The sequence below is a fragment of the Saccostrea echinata genome, unplaced genomic scaffold (genome assembly GCF_033153115.1).
Source record: "Saccostrea echinata isolate AGI-Se365-2 ecotype Australia unplaced genomic scaffold, CSIRO_AGI_Sech_v1 ptg000001l, whole genome shotgun sequence".
Lineage (NCBI taxonomy): Eukaryota > Metazoa > Mollusca > Bivalvia > Ostreida > Ostreidae > Saccostrea > Saccostrea echinata.
This window is the reverse complement of record NW_026889750.1, coordinates 30,967,081-30,987,112: the sequence shown is the minus strand read 5'-3', so window position 1 is coordinate 30,987,112 and position 20,032 is coordinate 30,967,081. Positions and strand designations below refer to the sequence as shown.

The 20,032-nt window shown below is 32.4% G+C and overlaps 1 protein-coding gene across 2 annotated transcripts; it reads left to right on the top strand.

Moving 5' to 3' along the window:
• Window positions 1-8,384: 8,384 nt before the first annotated feature.
• On the top strand, window positions 8,385-19,753 carry LOC133178170 (uncharacterized). Of its 2 annotated transcripts, XM_061312921.1 has the most exons (7): window positions 8,385-8,500; window positions 9,480-9,653; window positions 14,190-14,295; window positions 14,498-14,663; window positions 16,057-16,122; window positions 18,739-18,887; window positions 19,073-19,753. In XM_061312921.1, the coding sequence occupies exons 2-7, from the start codon at window positions 9,547-9,549 to the stop codon at window positions 19,076-19,078; spliced, it is 600 nt and encodes a 199-aa protein (XP_061168905.1). In that variant the 5' UTR covers window positions 8,385-8,500; window positions 9,480-9,546; the 3' UTR covers window positions 19,079-19,753. The 2 variants fall into 2 exon arrangements, with proteins under 2 accessions (XP_061168905.1, XP_061168912.1); XM_061312928.1 differs by lacking the exon at window positions 8,385-8,500 and having other exon boundaries at window positions 9,225-9,653.
• The last annotated feature ends 279 nt before the right edge of the window (window positions 19,754-20,032 follow it).

The window sequence follows — 20,032 nt, the reverse complement described above, 5'->3', positions numbered from 1 at the left end:
TCAAATGCTTTTCGATAATCTATAAAACAGCAATATAGTCGGCCACCCTTTTTCTGCAAAAATTTATTAACTAATGTTTGTAGTACAAATATTGCATCAACCGTACTATTTCCAGGTTTAAATCCAAACTGCGCGTCTGTAATAACATTATTCAAACTATCCCATTCTAGCAGCCTAGCATTTAAAATGGAAGTGAATAGCTTACCTAAACAACTAATTAAAGTAATGCCTCTATAATTATTTGCATCATTACGATCACCCTTTTTAAAAACTGGTATTATACAACCCTTAGACCATTCACTAGGAAAAAACCCTGAATTAAATACTGAGTTGAAAAGTTTTGTTATGATGGGTAATAATGAATTTTTACATTCTATCAGTAACTCGTTAAGGATAAGGTCCTCACCACAGCTCTTATTTCGTTTTAGTTTACCAATTGCTTTTATAATTTCATTTTCGGAAATTTCTACTTCTAATTCCTCAAAAATAGCATCGTTTACATCAGACTCGACATTTTCATTTGATGTGTTTATGTCATTCTCATAGTTGTTCAAGTTTTTAAAATGATCAAAAAACTGATCTAGCGTTATATCACTTGCACTGTTTTTAGTTTTGCATTTGGAAAAATATCTAAAAAATTGTTTGGGATTGTATTTCTTTAAACAAGATGTGTTTGTGAAACACTATGCCCCCGTAGGGTAGCTTATGTCGAAGGTTAAAGTTTCTCAAATGCAAGTCAAAATCCAGGCCAAAAGATAAAAAATGTTGATACCCAAAGAAAGATCTTGTCTCGAGGAAAACACCTGTGAAATTTGAAAGACCTAGATACAACTGTTCAAAAGTTATGGTGAAGGTTAAAGTTTTTTAAATAAAAGTCAAACGTCAAGGTCAAGGTCAAAGTGGTTGATATCCAAAGGAAGATCTCGTCACAAGGATTACATATGTGAAGTATGAAAGCCCTAGCACCAACCATTCAAAAGTTATGGCCAAGGTTAAAGTTTTTCAAAAGTAGGTCAAACTCCTAGGTCAAGGTCAAAGGGTCAAAGTGGTTGATATCCAGAGGAAGGTCTTGTCACAAGGATTACATATGTGAAGTATGAAAGCCCTAGCATCAACCATTCAAAAGTTATGGCTAAGGTTAAAGTTTTTCAAAAGTAGGTCAAACTCCTAGGTCAAGGTCAAAAGGTCAAAGTCGTTGGTATTCAAAGGAAGGTCTTGTCACAAGGATTACATATGTGAAGTATGAAAGCCCTAGCTCCAACCATTCAAAAGTTATGGCCAAGGTTAAAGTTTTTCAAAAGTAGGTCAAACTCCTAGGTCAAGGTCAAAAGTGTCAAAATGGTTGATATCCAGAGGAAGGTCTTGTCACAAGAAATACACATGTGAAGTTTGAAACCCTAAGCACCAACTGTTCAAAAGTTATGGCCAACGTTAAAGTTTTTCAAAAGTAGGTCAAAGTCCAAGGTCAAGGTCAAAAGGTCAAAGTGGTTGGTATCCAAAAGAAGGCCTTGTCACAAAGAATACACATGTGAAGTTTGAAACCCCAAGCTCCAACTGTTCAGAAGTTATGGCCAAGGTTAAAGTCTCATAAAATTTTGCAAAAGTGGGTCAAACTCCAAGGTCAAAAGGTCAAATATGATGGTACCCAAAGAAAGGTCTTGTCACAAGGAATACACATGTGAAATATGAAAGTCATAGCTCCAACCAATCAAAAGTTATGGGCAAGGTTAAAGTTGACAACAGACAGACAGACAAACAGACAGACAGGACAAAAACAATATACCCCCGGGATCTTTCGATCCCGGGGCATAAAAATCTAACATATTACCTTCATAGCGTTTGTATTGTCTTTTAAGCCTATACTCATACTTTTTGTACAGATGTTTCTTATATACCAACATTCTATGATTCTCCACAGTTTTACAAAAAATGAAATCACGCAATGCTGATTTATACTCTAAATAAAGTTTTCTACAGTTTTCATTAAACCATGGTTTATCTTCCTTATTACATTTTTGACCATTCATTGCCTTTTGGTATGAACTATATTTTACATTACATCTGGGTAGGACAATATTATTTACAACGTTACAAAATTCATTGACACACACATCTACATCACCTTGACTTTCTAAGTTCTTATTTGCTATTTCAGACAGTTTACCAGTATTTTCATCTAAATCGTTAATAACATGATTTACATTTTGTGCATTCCATTTCACCGAAGTACTATATGACCTAGAACATTGAACATAATTATACTCATGTGACCCATGTCTTGTAAAATTTGAATTTAAAACGAACGTGATTGGACAGTGGTCAGACAAATGTGTAAATGTACCTGAATTGAAATCAACAACTTTGTCAAAATATTGATAATGTATTAATACGTAATCAATGAGACTACAACCATTGTGATTATAAAAAGTGAAATTTCCCTGAATGTCCCCTTTATGTCTACCATTAACAATGAGCATACCAGATGATTTACACAGTGATTCTAATTTCCTACCAAAGGTGTTGACTTGTGTATCCATGTTATTACGACAAACAAAGTTATCATCACATTCATAATCAAAGGTGCTTAACAAGTTACCCATTTCCTTAGTTAATACATCGTTTTGAATAAAATCATCTCTCACACCTATTCTTGCATTGAGATCACCGGAAATAATAACAATACCCTGGTCTTTATATTTATATATCGATTCTTCTAAGCAATAATACAGATCTAATTCGTCTAACCTGTTATTATAAAAAGTACTATTTTCCGGGGGAATGTAACAAAAGGCAAATAAAAATGGTATATCGCCGGTAGTTAGTTTTACCCAAATAATGCTGTCATGAATATTTTCTAATACCGACACTACATTTTTTAAGTGATATTTGTACAAAATAACTATACCACCACCTAAACCAATTCAGTACAATAAGCTTTCTATCTCCATTTAGCAATTTTGTCATGCTAGATGCAAGGTCGCTTTTAGAGTTGTTTGATTCGCACTTATTTCCAACAATATTTTTTAAAGTTCTCTTCAAAGCAATTTCATCTGATGAATTCTGTGCTGTTATATCATTTACCATTTATGATATTATACTTTCATGTAAATTACTTAAATTTGATTCATCTGGTAACTTAAAAAAACATTGTTTCCCTCTGAATGATGAAACCAGGCCCTTCAACGCGACAGAACTTAGCAACAGTCAACATTGCTTGACGACGGGTGATATTCCAAAAAATATCGACTGCGTGGAATCTAACCCGTGCGATTCACTTTTAATTGTATTTTAATTTTTTAAAAAAAATCCAGTATTATTTATATAGAGGAAAATAAAACAAACATATTTGCCATATTTAAAAATAGCAAGGGGTCGCCAAGCGTAAAGGGCGACCCCAAATTACAAGCAGCAGCAGCAGCAAACAACATGAAAGCATATACATACACTATTAATAAGCATATTAATGGTCGTTCCGGGTATATCGCGAACGGTAATTAATCTTACAATTATAGTTTATGTATTTTACATAAACTTTACATTTATGTAGAGTTATCGCTCCGGGTTAAACGCGAACGTAACTAAAAATATTTTAGCAAGCAAAGCATTGCATGAATTTGTTGCAAGCAGTACAGATTTTGCACAGTAACTGAGTTAGTTTGTTTTAAGCAAGCAAAGCAGACCAGTTCATGAATTTGTTGAAAGCAGCACACAATTTCACAGTAAATGAGTTTGTTTTAAGCAGCAGCAGCACAATGAATTATAGCATCAGTTGAATGGCTCGGCGCAACTTGAAACATAAAATGACAGAATGGAAAAAAGCCACTTCAATGGAATGCCATGCTGGAATTCTTCGAGCAAGGTCGAACGCACAATTAAAATCACAGCATAAAGTCAGGCCAATGGAATGCCACGACGGAAATCTTCAAGTGATGTGAATCCTCAAGTCAAAACCTAATATGACAGAGAAAACCCAACAGCAGACAAAACTTCTTAAATTTGTTTAAATTATGATGCCAAATTCCGCCAATACTCTCACTTAGGGGATGGGATGGGATTTTAGAAAAACTGTTATTGAAAGCCTATGTTTTTTTTTTAAATTCTGTCTGCAACAAAATTCGTGGACCTTTCGTTTTTGGATCCAGGGCAGAGGAGGAATTTGAGATGTTCCGATCCCGATTTATTTAAATAATTTTAATTTATTTATTCATAAAATATCTTAAATATTTAATTCTTAGCAGAATCCAGATATTAAATGATTATAATATACCAAATATGACATATTGTAGACAAATACTTAGGGAAATTGACAGAATTAAAAGATTTCGACCAGAATAATCAATTTCAGGACTCCTGATTTTGTTTGTTTTTTTCTGATATGGGGTGTTAAAAATCAAGGCACGCACGGTTGATAAACATAGAAAAAAACGTGGAATGGCCTTATCCAATAAGCCAAAAACGTATATTACACTTTCTGCGTCCTGTGCTGTTTTTCAGAGCTTTTGTGAATGATGAACTATCCGAGGAAAATGAAATGGTCATTTCAGCAAAAAAATACATTTTTGAATTGATTTTGTTTTTTATCAAACGACGTATGCATACAAATTTAAGAATATTAGTTAAAGAATTAAAATTTGTAGGCTTGAGTTTTGTGATTCAGGGAACATTAAAATGTTTAACATGATCAATTAATATTTAATATACATATACAGTATAGATAACATTTATTACATTCGAAGAGTATTTTTTATCGCATTGCTTACCACATGACATATCACTGGAATTAATAAATTAAATGCATATATATCAATTTTATGTGCTCTCTTAATACTTTATCGTTTTGCCGAAAGAGTGAAAATGAAATTGGCCATACAGTACCTGGTCGAAAAGGTGACATAGCAACTTGGAAGCGGACGAACTTCATAGTTATACCAATTCAATACCATAGTTATTCCAATTTAAATGTCCTGATTTACTGCAAGCCTCTCTTGGTTTTAGGTCATTTTTATTTCCCCTTCATGAAATGGCCGGGGCATATAGTGTTACCCTGTTGTCATTCCGTTATCATTCACTTTCCGTTCATTATCTCTGCAACAGTTGCACACACTCTTACGAATACGTTATAGGAATACGCGGTTTGATCATGGTCCGATGATTTTTGACAGAGTTATCCCTCTTGAAATTAGAAAAAATAAGAAATTTTCAGTTTCCGCTCTATAACTTTTGTAGGGATGTATGTAAAAGATTGAAATTGCATATGCAGGCATTTTACTAGAAAATACAGGTCAAGTTCCAGGCACGTAGTATCGGGGGGGGGGGGGGATGCCCCCCCCCTTTTTTCCAGACATGCTTTTCTATAGGAAATGTTCATTGAAAGTCTGGTCCCCCCCTAATTGTCAAATAAGGGTAATATAAGCGGAATGCAGTGTTTGAGTAAAAAAAATTGGTACCAAAAGAAATTGGAATCTAACCCACCCACCCCCCCCCCCCCAATCTGATTAAAATCAGATCTTTGTTACGCTCCGAAATTCTGATGGAAGAAATTCGAATTAGCCAATATCTATTTTATTTGAACTATTTATGTCAATTTGGTAGTATCGTCTAATAGACACTATATGGTAATATTTTTTATGCAAAAAGATAAACATTTAATCTTTTGAAATAGTAGAAGGCATCGCATGATTGGCAACGGTATTGTTTTTTAATTCTTTAGGTCAAAGAAAAAGATAATGACCTTGACCTGACCTTGCTTTTAAAATAAAACGGACAAATTTAATCTAATTGATACTATCACTTCACGATAATGTCTTCTTGAAACTATGAAAATTTCAAAAATTTTAAAAACAAGAAATGTGAGAAGAATCCCTCCTTAAGAAAGGGTTGTATTGTAACGGTGACCCAACCGCTGGAACAGTTCGCTCAAGAACACTCAGATTATCTATCCTACGATGTAGTCTGTAACAACAATCGTGAAAAAATACAACCATGTAAGTAAAGCTTTGTTGTAGAGAATTTCAGCATATGGAATAGAGTAGATTGATTTGTGAACTTTTCCTTAAATCAATGATACGATTTACAATAGACAATTGACAAAGTCTACTTACATCTATTAATGATGAATCGTAGATAAAATCTTAGCAAGCGACTGTCACAGGGACACCTGATTTGACTAAGTACTCGTAACGATTGATCTCGAACCTCCAATTCTATGTTTTTTTATGTACCAGTCATTTTTCATGTACCAGGATTTTTCATATGGAATACATTGTAAATGTGTACCAGAAGATTAATTTATGAAAGAAGACAAATAAAAAATATCCTTGGACCCGGGGTGTATATTCGAGGGGGGGGGGGATCCTGACCACAAGCACCTGTGTTTGAAAAGCGAGAATTAAAAACTGTAAAAGTGTGGAGCTAGGCGGATTAGAACCATGACTCTAAGAAGTCAATTTAGTGTCAAAATGCAGCAGTCTAACCATGTGGGCTATTCTGACTATGACAATAGTCGTATATAATGTCAAAAACAAGTTTCCTTATTTTTTATAGTTTTTATCTTTTTATTTTGTTGTTGTTGTTAATTTCGACCCTAGGACAGGGTTGTCCCAAAAAATTCCATCATGAATTATTCCTGCTTTTTACGATGAAATTGTTGTTTTAGCCAACTAAGAAGGTTAATTTTAAAATTGCGAATAACAAATTTATGGTTCAAAATGTAAATTCAAAAAAAATATAATAATAATAAAATAAAATAAAAAAATATATACGGCAGAAAATAAATAATGAATATTGCTTTTTGGAATGTGACTCTTTTTTTCGTGAAATTGTTCTCTCCTTTAGGCACACGTAAAATGTTTTGAAAATCCGAATACATCCCTTTTGTTTTTTTTTCTCTTATTATTAGTATACTACTTAAAATAGTCTTATTGTAATGTATAACTAAGTTATATAGATGTTTAATGAATAAGGACTTAAGAAATCTGAAAGGAAATATCTAAATTTAGATATGAAATTGATGCTGTATATTTGGAAAATTTTGAAAAAAAGTCATTGATAAAATTACTTTTTTTAAATTCATCTCAATACAATGAAATCAGGGCGCCAATTAAACAGTTCTAATCAGATCGCGTTTTTTTTTCATGACGGTGAGTTTTGATGTCGCACAGTGTAGCAATGACTAATTTGTTGCTCTAGCCATGTCATTGTATACAGTACAACAATATCTTTTACAATGCGAAAAATATGTATTGGATTTGAAGTGTTCCAATTTCAAGGACAGATCTAGAGGCGGCGATATTCATAACACTTTGTACATACTAATGTCTCAAACACTGTTACTGCTTATACATGTACATGACGTAATTCAAATTCATGCAATTTGAATGCTCTAAACAGAATCCTGGGGTTCTTTTGAATAAAATACACAATGTTTAACAACTGACTCTATAAATTATATCTTATAAAATAGCAAGTTCCCAGGCATTTGAAAATCACAGGCTCACGACGTTCTTCTGCTGGGTTCTTATTCATTGATTTTTGAATGCTCTGTTTACTTTGGTCGTTTATACTTGGCTGTGCTTTTGTCAGATTTGTTTTATTTGTAGACATTGTTATGAAATAAAAATGTCACTTACAGACTTACCGAGGAGCGGTAAATCATTTATAGGTAGCAATAGCACGGAAATGAGTTGACGGTTTCTAAATTTGTGAAGAATACAACCTTGAAAGTACACATCTTGAAATAATAAAATGTTTGATTAATCATTACAACGAAATTCAAAAAAGTAAAATTATTATAAACCAAAAATTCTCTGATGCAATAGTCAATTTTCTAACCGCTGTAAAAAGCTTTAAGGAGGAATGCCACACCAGAATTTTATTTAATAGATCTTTAAGACATCCATTTTAAACTATGGTTTCAGCATTGAAAGACCGATATAAACTCTTAATTATTTTATACATTGTTTTTTGCATTTTTTCAGAGAAAATGAAAAAAAAAATGTTTTATTAGCAAATAAGATACTTTATGGATTAAAATTTGCTGTTGATAAATGCATAATATGAATATCTAATAAAATATGTAAAAAGTCTAGATAAACATTTTAATTTTTTAAATAAAATAAAATATTTATGAAAATAAACACATTATTTGTGAAATTTTTTTAAACCTGTCAGCTTATTATCTATTGTTGAAATCCAGATATAACTCTGTCAATCTCAAACAATTTCTCATTTTGTCGAAATGATGACACCGAATTGAAATTTACCGAGAATAAGTGCAGTATAAATGTCATCTTGCAAATTTATTCAGTCTTATATATGCGACACCGAAGTCTATCACCTGCCACGGGAATTTCTTGTTTTTAATTTGAAAAATAAAATATTATAGTTTTACTACGATCGAGACATAATACAAACAGTAATAGTATCACTCGGAAATATAAACAAAAAGGACCGCATTTGACCTGGTTCTGGAGATAACTACGGCGATTATTTATAGTTGTAGGTAAGTGGAATGTCAATATTGGCCTGTCCCCCGAGGCTAAATCACCCCAATTTCGTGGATATCACACATAATGAACTTTTGACTGGAACTAAATGGTGTATTGGGCATGTGGAGGTACGTTTTAAATTGGAAAAAGTAAGTTTTATCATTAACACTGTTTGTATTATCAGCCAATGAAAAAAGTTCTACAGTAACTTATTCGGAATGTTTGTAAATTATCCATTACATTCGATTAAAAAAAAAAAAAAAGAACCGTCATTTTAATTAAACAAAGTCATCTAAAACTTTGTCTCGGTAAAGAAAAGTGATTGAACCGGATGCACGTGCAGAAAACAGGTAAAACGCACGTTAATTATGATAATTAAAATACTGACAAGAGAGCTATATAAATGTAGGTCAATTTCGTAGCCGCAATTCCCAATGCTCGAGGGTAATTCTTTCTTACATGTTGCTTTCCTTATCACTAAAATATATTGAGATCCTTGTATGTCAAGGGGGGAATAGGTGTAAATCAAGGTAACCTGAGCTTGTAAAATTTATTGATTTTTATTGCAAATTTTCAACTAGTTTTGATATTCATTTGAATTTTCGCTATCATTTAATTCCCCTTCTCATTAAGAAGCACCCCACCAATTAATAGGGAATGTACTTTAAGCGCATTATCATTTTGTTTATTAAAAATATCAAAATCTTTGCGCTCTTTACGCAAACCCTGGAAATAATTCTAATTAATAAATTAACATCGTCTGACATGCCCTGTGACTAATTTCTATACGGCAGTAAAGTATTTTATTTAATATTCCTAATCACAAAACGTGCATTTGTCAAATATGACTAGTAATATAGGTGCATCTAATATATTTCTATAGCACAAAAATAGCGCGGTATAAAACGAAAAGTCACAGCAATTCATGACAGCGACATCATTCACACTCTGTGCACCTGTTAAATACCTGTCATTTTCTTTTCTTGACTACAGTAAAATATAAAAATGGAGCTCTGGACATATCTTAGAGCATGAAGAGCGCCATGAAGTGAAGTTGAAGATGGCGGACAAAAGCCGATACAAAGTGGTTGCGTGCGCATTTTGGATAATTGCTGCTGGAACCATAGTGTGCACGGCTTTATTTACATCGGTCTGTCTGATTGGAATGTAAGTTAAAGTTTTTCTTATAGAAAGAAAAAAAAAACTTCGCTCATCTTTTTCATATCTTTGTAAATTAAGATTTCTACTATAAGAAATCTTTATAAAAAAAAAAACTTTGATCACATTATCATTACATAAGAAATGGGTTAATTGTTTTTCTTCCTTATTTTTTTATTTATATATCTTATTGTACATGAACTCAAACACTGATTAAAAGATTTGTTGAACAAATGAATGTACGTGTATTAGGGTGCTCCAAGATTTAGAATATATATAAATCAATTTTATAATTTTTTACAATCGTTGATAGAACATTTTAGATCGAAGTATAGGGAAGGGTGAAATTATGTCTTCTTTTTCTTCCTAACTATAACTTGGTTTTTAATTGAAATTTCTTTCTTGTTTTTTTTTCTTCATATAATATACAAGAGAAATCAAAGTACAGAATGTACTCCTAGGAGTTGAACATTTCATTGAAAACTTTTGGAGGGAAAAAGTCAATAATATTTGTTTCCTTTTTTTTTCTTAAAAAGTGCAGTTATCTATGGTTGAACATGTACTGCAAACAAAACTAGTGCATAAGAATTTTCTTAATATACAGTATTACAAATACCACGTGCATAAATGTTTTAAGATCCTTCACAAAAAAAAAAAAAAAAAAAAAAAAAAAATCGGGTATTCTAGAGACTAAGGCATTTTACATGTTCGCAGTCAGCCTTTGACCTTCAGCCCCTTCAACCGCTCTTGTCAGAAATAAACTCGTCCATCAAGTTATTATATATTTAATATATAAAAATAACGGTATTAACATGAAAGCTGAAAAAGGCTTTTACTCGGTAACTCAATTTTAAACTGTTTCCTTAACAGATAAAAACGAAGTAGTATGTGGTGTTAAATTTTTCATCGGATGCATATAATTGTGTGTGTGTGTGTATATATATATATATATATATATATATATATATATATATATATATATATATATATATATATATATATAATTGTCAGGTTCTGAGTAAATTGGCTCACGCAGCGCGGATGCTGCTTGATTGCCTTGAGATTGAATATGTAAGTTCAATTTCTGAAGGGATGTAAAGATACAAACCTTTCTGTCCCACATTTCGTATTAAACATTTAATACGACAAAGTCTTGGCAATTATTGTCACTGGAGTAAACCTTGATAAACAATCGCCAAGCAAGTCTAACAAACAGTCCATCGAGTTATAAGGGTCAAAGATGGGTGATTGACTGCAAGGTGAAAATCTTGTCAAGCTAAAAATAAACCTGGAAAACACGAAATAGGTCATAAAATCCCTGTACACAGTTTTTGCATACACAATACTGTGAATTTCTTATTTTACGCGAGTACTTAGTATCGCAAAATGAATGGAAAGGCCATGAATTTGCAAATTGGTTAGGTTTATATGTATTTCAGCACTATAAAAATAAAGCAAGTAATTTTATTTCGCGATTAATACTTCTTGCTAAATTACCGAATGATAAATTAAATTCCTCGCTTATACTTCGGAATCAGTGTATGAACATCAGGCGATTTAGTATAAAATTCCAAATGGTTTTGTAAACTTTAATACTATACATGTACATGTAACTTGAACCAGTATTTAAGAATGAAATGTGAAAATAACGAAAAGTAATATTACTCAAAAGTACTTATCATTTGCAAATTTAGAGCAGAGCTAACATGGACCCCTGAAAACATCATAGTTGAGATCAAGTGGCATGGAGGATTAAGCATCCCCTGTCAACCGGTCTCGCTTACCATGAGCTCCTCCTCATGCTTAGGTAAACAGAGAAATCTGTATCTCAATTCAGTATGAAATAAGGGCTCAAAAATTTGTATGAAAAACGCCAGTCAGCATTCGAGCTAACGATAGATTGTGTGTCAACCAGAGAATTTGCGAAATGTTAACATTAACGAGTTTGTAGATATCATTATATCCTCAATTTGTTTGTCAGTAGTCTGCCTCGATTTAGAATATTTTTTCATAGGTAGAACATGCTTTTGCGTATCGAATCAACTGGGACACATAAACATCATATGCAGGTTATAATAGTTCAATTATTGCTAGCCTACATAAATAAGGGAAGTTGATGATAGAAAAGTTGAAGCCATCACGTATAGTTATTAGTTTGATATCAATTTCTTTCTCAGATAGAACATCCAAATATGAAATAAAGTAAAAGATGCTCTGTGTGGGTTAGGCTGTAGAGTGATTTTATGACCATGGGTTAATCTACTGACATTTTGTGTTTTTGACCATGGGTTGACCTACTGACATATTGTGTTTTTTGACCATGGGTTGACCTATTGACATTGTGTCTTTTATGACCATTGTATAACCTATTGATATTTTGTGTTTTATGATTATGGATTGGCCTCATTTAAAATGAAAAAAAAACTCATCGAAAGGAATATTTTATTTAAGGATAACACAATTATCTTTGAGAACACCCTAACCTCATTAAATGGATTGTCATTTCTTTTCACGGTAAATATTCTAAAGAATGGAGATGTAAATGAAATGGAAGCAAATTTAGTATAAAATAATCACGGGATGAATCATTGTTGAAAAAAATATTACAAATGAAACATGTTTTATCATTTTTTTAATTATCAGAGTTAAAAAAGCAGAGTTTATTCTTTTTAATAGGAGATGTATCATACAGGAAATATCTTTAAAAAGTGTACTGAGTATGCTTTTTAGCAATATTTGAGCCACTTTCAGTAAATTTTTCCCATCTCAAAATGCTCAGCTGATATTTCATCATTATTTTAAGTTGAAGTAGATATCCTTAACAGACTGTATATAATTTGTTTCAATTTAGAATATATGTCGAATTTAGAACATATGTTGGTGGTTGAAAAAAATCATGGTGTCGCCCCTTTTTGTCATTTTTGGCTACATTTTACTGACACTATTAAATATTTTTCAAAATTCATTTAGAAATTGCATTACAGAGATAACAAAGACAGCATCATGTAAAGGACAGCATCATGTAAAAATGGTTTTGTGTTATATACCTATTGTCTTTTATGCAATAGAAATAAAGAAAATGACGTGTCAACAAGTCCGCCTTATGAACTTTAATGACATTTATAATTACATATAATATTGTCACATTATGTTTCAAAATGGCAATGATGTGATGCTGAATACTGAATAAAAGTGTGTTGACTTTAAGTAAAAGGGTCTAGTACTTTGATTGAATGTCAAATGCTCTGACTTACAGTTTATTGTGCTAAGATCTGTTCCTGGAAAGTTGACATTCTGGATAGTTAGGCCCCGAAATAACGAGAATAAGCTACAATAATGACAAAGAGTGGGCAGACTCTTAACGTTCGAGTAAACTTTATTTACGTAGCACAACAAACATGCAACTATTACAGGATGCAGTAAGATATCATTAATTTCCTTAACATTTATAACATAACATAAATATCAATGCAGCAAATTTAAATCAGGGGATAAAATTCAAACCCATTCATTTCATATTTATACAACTTCTAGGGGGAAGGAGAAACGACTTTTCTCATTCAAGTTATGAAATGTTATTTTGCCATCACTTGTTAGTAATCATATTTTTCATCTACATCTATTAATAATTCTACAAAAATTCTTCCAACAATCTGTCAGAATTCCTACCGTACTAAATGCGCCATGTTATTAGAAGTCTTATTTTTGTATTCATATGAAGCAGAATTTATTAAAAAAAAACTTCTGCATGAAAAAAGTCACTTGCTATGGCCACCAATTCAACATTTAAATATATCGATGACATTTTATTTATTAACAATATTCATTTTCAGTCCTACCTTGATTCGATATGTCTTTTTGAACTCGAAATAGAAGATAGCACAAAGTCTAACATATCTGTTTCATATTTGAATATTTAAATTGTAAGAGGTTAATGGTAAGCTAACAACAAAACTACATGATAAAGGCGATGACTGCAACTTTTCTATCGTCAACTTCCTTATTTATGTTGTAACATACCACTATCACCTGCATATAGAGTTTACGTCTCCCAGTTGATTCGATATGCAAGAACATGCACACGCACAAACAATTTCTAAAAAGGAGGCAAGCTATTGAGAAATAAGATGGTGAAACCAGAATATCAACAGTTTCGTTTATAGTCAACATTTTCTATGGTCGATACAATGACCTTGTCAGCAAATACAATCTATCATTATGTCGAATGCTGTCTGCCGTTTTTCAAACAAATTGTTAGACCATTATCTTCACACTGAATTGTCTACGGATTTTTCCGTTTGCCCGATCACAATGACAATCCCGATGACAAGGAACATACGGCGGATGTGACTGGTCGACAGGGGATGCTTACTCCTTCATGGCACCCGATCCCATCTCTAATGTATTAAAGGTCCGTGTTGCTCTGCTATAAATTTGTATTATTTCAATGAGCTTTTGAATTTGGTTACGTTCCTTATCTTCATATTTCATTGAAATGACTTTTTTTATTTGTGACAAGAGTAAAACCGCATCTGTTTATTACAGAAGCGGATGTTGTTCGAGCGGTGCCTGTGGTATATTGGAGACCATCACTATCAGTCTGGTTATTGTTACTCTCATGATGACATTCTTTCATTGCTACAGACAAAAGGTAAAACACAATATTGCGTATCTACATGTGTTTTTTTCTTTTAAAAGTATAGATTACATAACCTCTCGCATTTCATTTGCAATTGACAATAAGCGATTGATAAAATTTACATTATTCAGTATTTCATACATTTTAAATAATAATTAGTTACCTACAATGTAGCGTAATCAGTTTGATTTATATTTTGATGTAACTATTGTAGATTAAACATGCAGAATCCCCTAGTTTTTATGTGGAAACAATGAACCTTTCGTCCGATACGAACATAAATACACGATACACACCACTTCCGGTCAATATTGTTACACAGGTAGAGGAGTATAGAGAAGACTTACTCAAAGCTGTACCGGAAACGGATATACCAGAAGGTGAATATTCACAGAGAAAATATTTGGTCTAAAACACTAGTCCAATCTTTTACACTCTTTATTAAGAATAAATAACATAAACAAGAATTTGATGCATGGATTGGTATATAGATTTTGACTGATTTTGAATAGAAATGATATAAATAGTGTTTTCATAGAATATCAAGATATTATAAGTAAATTTTGGTCTTCAAATATGTGACTGTGTCATTTTCGGTATAACATTTTTTGTATAATATGGTAAACTAACAACAATACTTTATGATAAACGTGATGACTTCATCTTTTCTATCGTCAACTTCCCTTATTTATGTAGCAATATGTAGCCCGCGTGGCGTAGTGGTTAGAGCTTTCGCTCGAGAGTCGCGGAGTAAGGAGTTGATCCTTACATCGCGAGTTCAAATCCCACAGCGGGACGTGGAGACCGGTCCTTCAGATGAGACTGTATATAAACCGAGGTCCCGTATCGCAAGAGCATGTTTATGTACAAACAATTTCTAAAGGGAGGCAAGCTATTGACAAATAGGTTGATGAAACAAAAATAACAACAGTCTCGTTTAAAATCAACATTTCGCAAATTCTATGGTCGATACAATGACCTTGTCAGCAAATGCAATTTATCATTAAGTCGAATGTTGACTGACGTTTTCATACAAATTGTGAAGGTCATGGGTTCAAACCCCGCCCGCGACTGACCTAAGTCGATAAGAAATAGGTAGAAACTGTTCCTTCGCCAAGTGCTTGGCACCTTGAAATGAATGTTGCGGGTCTTTCGGATTAGACCTTAAAAACCAAAGCCCGGATATGGTGACGTATATGACTGAAAAATTCTCAAATGGCACGTAAAACAGCATATAATCAATCAATCAATCAGTCCATGATTCATGAATGTATGTATAAGTTCAAGGTCATCAAAGTTGTATTGCAAAATCTCAAACTTTTATCTTTTTTAATTTAGTTCAGACAGAAAATGAAAAGAGCTTATAGTTTATAATTCATATGTTCCCTGGATGGTATTCAATTTCTTCTCTTTTCTAGTTTCAAATTGTTCCAATATCTTTGCATACTAGTTTTCTTAGTGAATGCGCAGAGGAAGCTTAAATTCTTTCCTCAGTTGACATATATAAAGTTAGTTTAAACGCGTATACTTGTTCCTTGACAAGTTTCCGACTGCTAATTTAAGTTTCCTCGAATAAATGACCATATGGTTCTTATACTTAGTTTGATTCGCTTCCTAGAAATTTATTTCAACGCTCTTACTGTTTTGAACATTTACAAGAAATCCATTGAATGATAATTGAAAAGTTATTAAATGAATTACTAGAATATAGAATTTATATTCGATAGATTGACATTGATATTTGTATGACTTCACCAATTTATTTATATTCAGAGTTTGAGTGTGCAATTTGTAACGACAGTAGTACTGGCAACGTCTCAAGACTTTCTTGTGATCACTGTAAGTATAAATTTTATATTTCATTTTGTAAATATATACAAAGGAAAATGCATTCAAAGTATGTATATTATTTCACTAAATCTTAGGATGGGGCTATATTGGTGATAATACTATTATACCCCCGCTCCGAAGGAGAGGAGGATATACTGTTTTACCCTTGTGTGTCTGTCTGATTAATTACTCATTGCTGATGCTTGAGATTTTAGCACACTCTTTGTCTAGGCATACCTTGTGGTGGGATACATTTTTGTACAAATCTGATGTCAACTTCCTGTTTTTCCGTGCATCTGTCCATACCAAATTTTCGTCGCAGTTTTCTCAGCAACTACTCTATGCAGGTGCTTGAAATTTTAGCACACTCTTTGTTTAGGAGTGCCATATGATGGAATTCATTCTTTTTACGAATTTTTCTAAACAAAAGTTTTTTTTTTTTTTTTTAGAAAATAGGTTTAACAATTTAAAACTTATTATTTGTATTATTATTTATTTCCAAGTACCTACATATGCTGGGAGGGCGTATTTTTTCACAGTACACTGGCTTATTTATAGGAAACATTCTATACACTGTAAAAATGTGTTTAAATGATAGACACATTTCTAAGCACATTCTTGTCACACTTTTTTTAATGCGTTTAAATTTTAAACATGTTGAATTTCAGTACGCGTAATGGAAAGTGTTTTAAACCTAAATACATACATGTTTAGAGTTTAAACGCAATTCTAAACACTTAGATTCGCGTTTAGAAGCTAAACACTTCAATGTTTTAAACAAGGATCTGCAAGAAAACCAAAAATGTAACAGGTGTGTCCGTTTCAAGTTTTATTTACTTCTGAACATCATATTAAAATGATAAAAAAAAAGGCCTAACACACAGTAAAGTGTTCTCACGCAGTCACGGAATCATTGTCCGGTGGAATTCCTTTTACTTGTGAATGGTTTCCATTGTTTGTCACAAAGTCTTTTAGATGTTTTGACATATAAAACTATCTGGCATCTGAAGAGTTAGTAACATCCAAGTTGTTGAATTGTCTGCATTTTGTACCAGTAGCACAATACAAAGTAAATATATATGTAAAAGACTCCAGCTATGGTGTGCTTCTTGCAGTGTGATGCAATACGGATCACTATTTCAAATCCGTCGTGATGTAAACAAAGCAACAGGTTATCTGGATAATCTTGAAGGTATTTTCTACGGCAGTATAATTCACATCCAGTATCAGAAATGAATTTTGTTCTTTCTCTCGGCTATCCAATTAAGTTAACCTGTATGAAAGGACGTACGTTGCATAAGTAACAGTATGTGCTCCTCACTGAACACGCTTAAGTTTTACATCAATTACTAAGCATATAAAAAATGTTTAAATAAATATTATTGCAACTATAGATTCAATATTTACTCTCATTAATGAATACATGATATGACACCGAAAGACATCCTTGATATAAAGTGCAATGTTATTTACTTTGCTCATCGTGTTTATTTTATATAAAAACAAAAGCATACATACCCTATAGCAATAACAATGAGCCTTTCACATGTTTTTCACTATTTCTGCGGTGGTTGGCACTCAAATTCTCATCAGCTTTCTTGAAAACATCGTTTACTGTTTTGTTTTGATTTTCTTTGTTTCGACAACCGCGCTTATTAACGTTCAAATGTGTATCATTTCCGGGAAGATAACTCTGCACTTGACCGAATTTAAAACAAAAAAAACATGTTCAATATCTAAACGATTATAGATTTTAAATACATTTAGACATAAGTGTTTTGTTTTTAAACACAATATCAAACACGTTTAGATCTAAACACGTAATGGAAGTGTTTATTTCCTAAGCACATTTTTTACAGTGTATTCTTTCGCTATGTATACCGATATCTATTAATTTTTTTATTTTTTTATTTTTTTTGTATTTTGGTTATTTTTTCTCAATTAGCCAAATAATTCATTCCATTAATATGTATATAAAATGCAGCAATTCAGAATAGTTGTATGTTTTTCAATTTTCGAAGTACTCAAAATATAAGCACTTCGCGAAAATCTTGCGCTACAGTCAAATTTGAAATGAGGGGAGCCCTGAAATAGCCCTCTACAAAATTATTTTAAAAAAATATGTCCCTGGTTCTAAGGATCAGACCCAATGGTGGGATTAAGTCGTTCCTAAATTGGATTTATCAAACAGTGCACCTCATTTTATTTACTGCTGAGCTTCTAGAAGACGAGCTGTATGAATATGGTAGTTATTATATAGAGTCTTCACCAAACTGTAAAATTTTTGTCACATGGGACCAGAGTTTCCAGTTCCAAGTGGATCTAAAGTGGTCAAAGATACTCAGGTGACTACCAAGGCCCATGATCCTCTTGTTTCGTACTTTGGAAATGTAAGCTGACTGACACTTGATGTTGTAGATTTATTTAGACCATAAAAACATAGCAAAACATTAAAACTGCGAATTATTTCCCCTTAAACAGCAAGCAGAGCTAATGTAAGATATTAGAAAAATGCTGATGTACGAAATGTCTAATTAAAGTATATTGAAAAATTGCAGTGTGCGACGTGATTTCGCGCATCATTGTTTTGATGTATACTAATATCTTTTATCGAACCTTTCCTAGTTTTCCACAAGGCCTGTGTACTACAGTGGTTTATATCAAACTCCCAGCACACCTGTCCGATCTGTCGGAGTTCTCAGATCCCCTCCAATCACCTGTTGATAATAACCGTCCTACCCAGTCTGAGTTCTCGACCATCAAGAACTTCACAAGTAACCATTTCTGAAATTCTAACGTCCTTTTAACGTTTTTCTGTCTTCGTTTTATTTTATATGAAAAGTCAAATTCATGTAGCGTTCTTTTTATGTTGTTCTGTCTTCTTCATATTTTATATGAAAAGTCAAATTCGTGCATCATTTATTCAGATTTTCGCATCACATATGTATTTATTTTGTAGTTATAAAGTTTACGGAAGATGAGGTTTACGAATTAAATCTTCTACAAAAAAGATTCTTCAAAGAGTGAATTATCTGAATTGTGTATACTCTCAGCTCTGGAGGAAAGATTACGATGAACCAGGAAACAGCAAATCTGAACAACATATTAAGCAGAGTGAGACAATTCAAGAAGTGCTAATAACTCTTTACATAGAGCTATACTTAGACTTCCCGAGTGTGCTGAAAGATACATGTATATACAGCTAAACTTAAAAGTGGCATACAATTAGATTGTCACGCAGAAATACGTTAATGCTTGTTTAACGTCTACACCATAAAGCACAAACTGGAGATTCAGTCGACAATTCAAACAGTGTAAACTGTTGGGAAACATCAGGCACTGAACATTATCAAAATAGACTATCAGATACAAAACATAAGTCGGCATTCAAAATCATGTATTTATAGTTGATGGTACCCCAAATTATCAATTTAATTTGGTACTGTCATCTATTTCTTTAATAGGGCATAGCTTGATAGTGCGATATACGTACATGTAGCTAAATCAATTGGTCTTTCAAATGGAAATTTTGATAATAATTTTGAGAAAAAATTGCTACTTTTGCTTATATTTATGCAAATTGTCAATTATTTATGGGAAATTCATATATTTGTACTCAAATAATAGTGAATATATGCTATGTCAGCATCTAATATGATTTGGTTAATTAGTGATTAAGTCTTCGAAATATATGCAATCACGAAAATAGTTGCTGTTTTTTTTTTGGGGGGGGGGGTTAAATAAACGTACATTACATCTACATGTTTAATAAATCTAACCAATTTTTTTTTAATTTTAATCTGCAAATTATTCTTAGCTCTAAAGTTCTACAAAAATGACTCAACATTCCTTAAAACTTACAAAATGCTGGAGAAGGTATTATTTCATTAAATTTTTACCTTTTGACTGCGCAAAATTT